Source organism: Halyomorpha halys, unplaced genomic scaffold (genome assembly GCF_000696795.3).
Source record: "Halyomorpha halys isolate HHAL.00 unplaced genomic scaffold, Hhal_1.1 Scaffold916.1, whole genome shotgun sequence".
NCBI classification, from domain to species: domain Eukaryota; kingdom Metazoa; phylum Arthropoda; class Insecta; order Hemiptera; family Pentatomidae; genus Halyomorpha; species Halyomorpha halys.
In genome coordinates, this window is record NW_027108073.1 from 473,786 (window position 1) to 482,468 (window position 8,683).

Here is an 8,683-nt window from a genome sequence, read left to right on the forward strand (position 1 = left end):
TATATGTATATTATTATACATGTAATTATGAAATGTAATTATGTGAAAATATTGCTTATTTTTTAATCTTTTGATAGATCCTTAATAATAATTTTTGTCTCTTTCAGTTTTCTCTCTCATTTATCAACCAATAAATATTTTATTTTTTCCATGAAGTATTTAGGCCAGATTAATATTTACTGTTCGTCCCTGAACTCAATAATGTCTTTATTTGACTAAGCTGAAGCTGTAAGTAAAGGAGAAAAAATATTAATAATTTTTTTTTATGATAGATTCATAGAAAAATAAATAAAGATTTTCAATTTTTCATTCCCATAGTGCCCTCCTTAGTTAAATTTTCCTACCAGGAAAATTACAATTTTTTTTTTTCAAATAACTGAAGGCTATTATATGTCCTCTTTCATCTGTTGTACTAACTTAATCTAGCCTATCTACTTTGTGCATAATCAGTGTTTAAATGTTGGAAATTTAAGTTTGTGATCACAAGCTCAAAAAACAAAAAATATGCAAAACTCTACCTTCCACAAAATAATCAAGCAGTTATAATTTAATCAGCTAGTACAATTTAACTAAGGTGGACAATATACCATTTATTGCCTTTTGTGTATTGCTTTTATCTCTGTCGATTTAAATCATATTGGAAAAATATTTTCTTAGCCAAATGGACTTTGGGAAATTTTCCTGTTGCAAATTGATACATATTTAAAATAATTATCAGAGATATTACAATAAATTAATATTAAAAAAACAGTCCTAGTTTACTTTCAGAACTGATCTCAACTTTTCTCATTATCTCTATGTAAATTAAAAATAAGTAATTTATCAAGCATTGATAAATCAAGTCCGTCTTTGATAAGATTTATTTTCTTACACATTTGGAGTATCATTAGCTTCAGCGCTGTACTTATTTTGTCCATTGTAAGCACCATGGAAGCTAAGTTCCGAAGGCCTGTGAACATGAACAGAAAAATTAAATATTTAAAATTTTAGAGATTTTATGCATTTAAAACTATAGATAATAATCTAATTAGAATCTTAGATAATAATCTAATTAGAATCTTGTTATATTTAAACATTTTCCTTCATTTTGATTATATGATTATCGTTTTTCCATTTCACCAGTCTGATCAATATTTTCATCCCACCATAGTTAATAAATAATTAGTTTTTTAAATTTTACTTAGTCTATATATGAGCCTTACAATTGTCAGAATGGTAAACTCCATAAAATAGTGCTTGATTCAATAACAATTTAGCATTGATTAAATGCTTAAGAGCGAATGTAAATTTTAGTAAACTGGTATATTTTTATATTTCTACATTACTTTTGCAAAACGAAAATGTTAAAATTTTGTTTAAGAAAACAGTTAAAATTGGATTATGTTGATCTTTCTACTGAAAGACTCATTTGGAACATTAGTGTCAGAAAGTACTGCCACATTAATCAATATATAAATATCCGTTCTGAAAGGAGGAGTAATTTAAACTCAAAGTAGTTTAGTAAGTGAAAGTGAAAGTTATACGATACGCAGACACACCAGATTTTGTATCCTATATATAGGATTGCTGGTTAGAGCTTATTAGTGGTTGCGATTAATTTCACTGTCTAGGCATTAGCTGTCGCGTATGCGCAGATGGTTGATAGTACTACCAACTATCAAGTGAATTCTTATAGTACGGCAGTATTGCCACGATAGTTCATGTCATAGTTTGAAGGATGGAATTGACTGCGATAGTAGGCTCCATCACCATGAAACCTGGACTCACCCTGGCTATAGCTATAGAGGACAGCCATGGACGTAGGTGACGTTCCTGAAGATGGCGGCGGCGGTGGAGAGGAAGGTGCAGGCCGGGGGTGGCTGCTGGTAGGGCGGAGGGCAGCACTCCGAAGGCGGTTCCTTCTCCGCCTGCTGCCGCAGTTGTTCCAGCCGCAACTGGTTCTGCCGCTTCCACTTCGTCCTGCAACAGTCATCAGTATTATCTTAGTCCCTCCGTCCCATGCTGCTCGTATTTAGTATGCTTTATATCATGTATGCGTATTTTCCTTAAAATACACTTTAAACCTTTAGGGACAATCCACATGAAATCACCAGAGGAGTGAACCTCTATGTCTCAGATTTGTATGCTGTTGTGTATTTGAGCTACACCAACTAAATATACTACAAATATATTTCTTCATGATTTTTTTTTTAAACACAAATTTTTCGAGATACCGGAAATTACAGAATTTCACCACGTTTTGCATCAGAAAACTGCTCGTAGAGTTACAACCAATTATGCTGGAGTAGTGGTTCCCAATCCACTAGAGTAGCGGTCCACTAAGTAATATAACCGAAATAGAACATCACCCTCGACTTGGAGAAAAGGGAACTGCCCTCCGGAAAATATTATAAAATTAGTTTGCATAATGTGAATTTTAGTCACTTTTATTGTACATTTATGGGCTCAAACTTTCCAGCAACACCAAACATCAGTAGAGATAATTAATAAAATAATTCTAATAACAAACGTTTACAAAATGTGTTGTATCGGATCCTCTTACGGCTCACCCTAAGGTTCTCATGGCCCACCATTTGGGAATCATTGTGCTACAGAGACGTTTTATAGCTCATTTTAAAGCTTATTGCTTGAGCTTTCATTTGTTATATAATACAACTTGAAATTAAAGATTGTATTTATAGTTATTTTCAAAATTCTTAATTTCGAAAATCTCAAAAACACCTTACAATTTAAATAAATTAAAATAAAGTTAGTGCATATTATAGCTGATATTAGATATATTATTACCAAATTTTAAGAAGGAGAAATGATGGTTATGATAAAATCTAGACATTTTACAAATGTATGTTTTGGATTTGTATGTTTGCCGCTTGTCGTAAATCCTAGTCTTTTGGGAATACTTGATGAGAAAAGTTCATATAAATTGTACTACGTAACCTATAAATTCAACCTGCGTTCTAGAGTTTTTATCAGAAAGGTTTTAATTTAAATACCAAAGTATATAGTATCTTCATAAAAATATATTTGTGTCATGTTAAATAGAAAATTGTTGAACTGTTGAAGATAATGAAGAAGATTTGAAAAGATCTATTGACAAACCAAAAACGTACACAAAATTAAAACCTTAATTAATTAAGATGGGAGACTATCAATTTATGAAAACTTGTATTGTAACGTTATGAGTACTATAAACATTTCCGATTGTTTATTCCAGGTATTTTATTAGATGATTATTTCAGTCTTTTTTTAATTAGAAATACAACCTGTTACGACATGATATCCTTGGTGAATATTGGTTTTCAGTATTTCCTTCAATACCTATTCTATATTAGCCGCCTGATCCATAGTTTTCTACAAAATCTTTTTCATTTGTACAAGTTCACTACAAGAACTTTTTTTTTTAAACATAAAAACACCACAATATGATAATAAAACTTGAAAGTTTGTAAAAGTTAAATCCACATTGACCTAAAATACTTCTGAATATTACAATTTTTCACTTATTTCTATACTTTATTACTTATTTTTAATCTTTTTATGTACTTCTTTTTACATCTCACCTTGTTCTTTTATTTTATTTTGAAAACTTTCACTTCCGATTTTTAAATTACCTTATTTCACTATATATTATTCATGTTACTCCTGTTATCTTTACTATTACTATTATCAGTATAGATAAATGATTATTTTCACGATATATATACTCGATTTAATACTCCTTATCTACTTTTACTTATTATTAGTTACTTCTTTTACAATCATCGTTATTATATCCTATAGTGTATTAACTACCCTAACTATATTTTCTTCAGAATATACTCATATTAGTAACGATATGCATCATTCTAATTTTACTTAGTTATTTCTAAATTAGAAAATTATTATAGTTATTATTATTACCATATTTCTGTATCTTTCCCTTATCATTTTTCTTCATATCTTTATGACTACTTCCTGTATACGCGACGTAGTTGAAATAGAAATATAGCCGTTAAACGGCTGACCATCTCCTCCCTACTCCTCCACGCTTCCGCTTCGCCTTCTGTACAACCTTTCACTTTGAACAGGTAGGTGGTCTTGATTTGTTCTTTGGTCATTTATTATCATTATTATCATTTTTATTTATATTTATTCTTTCAAGACGTTTATTTAATCTCTACTTTTTTTTTGTTTTTTTCCCGTATTTTTTTTGTTTTATGTACATCTTCTGTACTTTTTTAACTGTATATTTTACATATTTCTAAAAACATTTTACTCTTGCCATTGTTACTTATTTTTTATTCTTATCATTGTTTATTCTGTTAATTTTATACTGATACTATTATATGTCTTCCTTCATTTTATTTATATGTAATTTCTTATGACTTTATTTTTACATAATATTTATCCTAGCTTAAATTACCTTATTGTATCTCATTGTTGTAATATTCTCAGTTTTCTTTTTTCTTTTTTTTTTGTATCTTTTTAGCCCTGTAAAGTGGGGCGAAACCTCGAACATTAAAATAGTTTTAAACTATTTGTTCTTTCTTTGACCGCTACCCTGACCATCTTCTTATATTTAAATCTTTACGGTCAACTATATATACATATATAAAATACTTCTGGTACGGACAAACATAACTATGTGTATATTTACTAAGGCATGGAAAGTAGCTATGCACCCACCTCCTGTTCTGGTACCAAGTCTTCACCTGGGTCTCGGAGAGGTTGAGGGCATCTGCCACGTCGCTCCTATCAGCCACCGATAGGTATTTCTGGCACCGGAACTTCCGCTCCAGGTAGGCCAACTGTGCGTGAGTGAAGGCGGTCCTGCGCCTCCTCGGCTTTCGGCTCTTGTCGTCCTTCCGCCTATCCTCCGGGCCGCTCCCTCGGGTCCTCTCATCCTCCTTGTCTTCTGCACAACAGTAAAGGTATCTTGGAAAATTTCGAATTAAATATAATGAGTATGTATACATGTAATACTTAAGAAGTCTAAGAAATCACCTACATAAGACGCTTATTTCTGAAGACCTGATTTCCGAATACGTCTCAGGCCGTGCTCAAACTGGAATACCGAGCGACGGTCACTAAGTCAGACTTAATCGAAAAAAAAATGGAATATAGTTGATTGTGTGAAGAGCCCTTTTACGATAGACTCACCGGGCGGCTGAGCACCCAGGGTAATAGTTCCAGCGAGCAGTGTCCCGAAATCCATAAGTACTAGGGGTAGACCGGCATCTCCAGCGCCAAAATCACTGGAAATGGCTCTCAGAATTTGAATTAGCAATCAACGTAACATTATAAAGAAAAAAAAAACATAGATCATATATATTAAAAAAAGGATGAAAAAAGAGAAAAGTGTTATTAACACAAATACAAACCTGGTGCGGTCCGCGTATCACACAACTTGTACCTATGCCCCTATTCAGAATTGAAATTAATCCTTGCTCTTTTGAGAAGAGGTATTTATATATTATTCTCGTCCTAATTTTCCAAATGAGCCTTTCAGTTTACAGATCGACCAACTCCAATTTAAACAATTTTCAGAAAAGTGCTTTTACTAACATTTCTCGGTGCGAAATTTTAACTTTTTTTTTTTGCAACGATATGGCAGAAATATATAAAATATTACGGCTTATTAAAATTTACATTTTGGTTTCAACCATTTATTCAAATTTGTATAGCACCAATATGGAAAATACCCAAAGACGATTTTATAGAGTTTTTCTGTCAAGTGAAAGATTCATAGATAGGCTAAGTGAAATTAAGAAACTAAAAATAAATATTGAGACATACCAACATTTATGAGAATGACGGAAAAAAACGTACTCCGCCTACGCCGGCCAGTTTAGCAGTTAAAATCGTGCTGGAAATGACCTTTTATTTTATGCGATTTTTGTCTTTCTCAATTATCGTCTACGACTTTATATGATAAATATTTTTTTTCTAAAATTCTTGGCTATCCAACTATATACAATACCTCTGTATTTCTACTCTTGTTTCCGGGAATATTGTTTTAACCATGAAAAATATATTTTACATTTTATCTCCTTAAGTTCAGTATCAATTCGTTATATAGTTTATATTTATCTATTTTACATTAATAATTAAAAAAAAAAGGAATGATTATTTTATAAAAAGAAAAAAATGAAGGTATTTTAGGTTGTTTTTTTTTCCTTAGCCCCTTATCTTCTTTTGATTAATTACATTGTCCTGAATAGCTCCTGTTACTGTATAGCTGCATTTTAAGGAGGTCTTTGTAATATCATTTCATTATTTTTGTCAATTATAGGATTTTCTAAGCTAGGTGGTAATGGGTTTCACCTTCTTTTGGTATCAACTTATACTATAATTTAATTATTACTCAATTTTTGCAACCTTTGAGGTACTCCTGAAGGGATGTGTTGACAACATTAGGAATCTGTCAGATCTTTCACATACTAAAAAAAATTGATCTATATCTGCAAGACATAGATATGAAATCGTTTATTTTGGGCAACTGTGAGTCCTCATGGTTATATGTCTTTTCTTTGATGTAACTTTTACGATTTTTCCTAATATAACATTTTGAAAATATCGTAAATGATTTGCAGTAGATTCGCAAATATGCGAAAACAGTGGTGCTGTATATAATAATGCCGGATGTTAGACAAATATATAAATTAACAACTTTAAGCACATTGCTTTGGTTGGAGGCTGATAGCAAATGATGAAGTTATATTTATTTTCTATTTGATGTGCGCCGAAAATCTCAAATACCTATCAAAGGTTACACCTAAGCAGATGACATATTGGATAATTTGTTTTGAACATTTGAGTTTGATTTTAAGGTTTAATGAGAGTGTTTTTTTTCCTTTCTGAAACGAAAAATTATACACTTTGTTTTATTTGCATTTGCATCAATAATTAATTTCTTCATTTATTTTTCGGCAAGCGCTTTCTGATTGCTGTAGTTTCTACATGCATTTTTAATATTACTTGTGATGGCAATATCATCTGCGAATGCTGATACTGTGGCATTCTGGTACTTGGCTCCTACAATTATTGAATATAAATGGAAAACAAGACGGGAGATAAGACTGCGCTTTGTGAAACCCCACACTTAAGATGAATGGGATCCGAAAGTTCTTTGGAAACTTCGACTGGCAAATATTGATAGCTTAAAAAATATTTGATAACTGAATATAACTGTTGAGGGTCGCAGGTCGATCAATTGGGGGCAACGAAATTTTTGCGTCACGGAATCAAATGCTTTGGAACAGTCAATGGGTATCATAGCAGTCGCCTTGTTGTGTGGAAGTTCCTTGTAACCTCATTTGTGTAATTTTTTTTAATGCCAGTTCGAATTACCTTGGGTACACTGTATTCAATCTACATAGTACAATTACTAAATTTTATTTTCATAGTGGATATTTCTATTAGTAATATCATTGCAGTTCATAAGTACAGGCCATCGAATTTGAAAACTAAAATATTAATAAATTTAATAATCCTTTATACTGGAAGAGTCTTATGGAATTAAAAGGATTTAGTGAATGACATAAATTCTTCCTTATTAAAAAACAATAGTTTATTTAATATCATCAGCAACGTTTCGGGAGATTTCCCCCATCTTCAGGCTGCTAAAAAACAAATTCAACCAAACCGTAAACATGCGTTTACAACAACACTCATATATCATATACACTCATAGAACTATTTATAAACTATTTACCTGTTAACAAAAACCTATATATTACATATAATTTTCTCCTATTTGTCATTCTTGCTAATATATTACAATATTAATGTCATTTAATGAGTACAATTTGGTAATAATGGTCATACATTTTAGGAGAATAATTACCTTTCTGAAGGTTATCTTCCAGTCTGATAACAACCATATAAACTATAAAATAATTTTAATTTTCTCCTACCTCTATTATCACAAAGATGAACAATAAAATCTAAAATTAATAATTTTTCATAAACCATTTCTATTCTATTTATTATATAACATTATTTACTTATATAATTATAACCATTTTGGCTAAATTAATTCTATATTATATACAAAAACCACATTAAAATTAAAACGCTAATTTATTTATAATATCAATATAATGTGTGCCTAAAGTTTTTGTATCTGTTTTATAATTTATTGCTTTGTCTATGTTTTTTGTAATATGTAATGATTCAATTATTTTTCTATTCCTACTGTTCTTGACTATATCTAAAATTTCTGGATTATTAAAATCAAATTGATGTTTGTATTTAATGCTATGTTGTGCCAATGCTGTAGTTTTTATATTTTTACAATTGGTCTTATGTTGATCAATTCTTGTTTTTAATTTTTTAGATGTTTCACCTACATATAAACCATTACAATTCTGACAATTTACTTTATAAACAACATTTAATTTATCTTTAAAGTCTACTTTCTCTTTCATATTATCCAGATAACTACCCAATTTATTATTATTATATAATTCAAAAATTCAATTTATGTTCATATTCTATAAATTTCTTTTTGATTTTATCTGTTAATCCTGGAATATAGTTTAATTTAAAGTAATGACAATCATTTAACCTAACATTTTCTTTTTCCATTCTATTCTGTAAGCTATCATTATTTGCTTTATTATTTTGTATATTTTTATTTTTATAAAAATCCGTGATTATGCTTTGATTAGGTTTTTTTATTTTACTCACAATTTTGCTGTTA

The 8,683-nt window shown here is 30.3% G+C and overlaps 2 protein-coding genes across 11 annotated transcripts in view; one reads left to right on the forward strand and one right to left on the reverse strand.

The window, feature by feature from the left end:
• LOC106687129 (uncharacterized) overlaps positions 1-8,683 on the forward strand; it is a 71,425-nt gene that overhangs the window by 21,649 nt on the left and 41,093 nt on the right. Inside the window, exon 2 of one of the 10 annotated variants that reach the window (XM_024360774.2) lies at positions 108-228. The exons of the other annotated variants lie outside the window; for them this stretch is intronic. The gene's annotated coding sequence lies outside the window, so the exon portion shown is untranslated. The remainder of the gene's footprint in view (positions 1-107; positions 229-8,683) is intronic. 10 annotated transcript variants of the gene reach the window in all.
• LOC106687130 (barH-like 1 homeobox protein) overlaps positions 843-8,683 on the reverse strand; it is a 15,212-nt gene continuing 7,371 nt past the window's right edge. The window contains exons 2-4 of the mRNA XM_014430841.2: positions 4,666-4,894; positions 1,768-1,959; positions 843-949 (exon numbers count right to left, since the gene is read on the reverse strand). Coding sequence (XP_014286327.1) covers positions 1,779-1,959; positions 4,666-4,894 — 410 coding nt within the window. The 3' untranslated portion in view covers positions 843-949; positions 1,768-1,778. The remainder of the gene's footprint in view (positions 950-1,767; positions 1,960-4,665; positions 4,895-8,683) is intronic.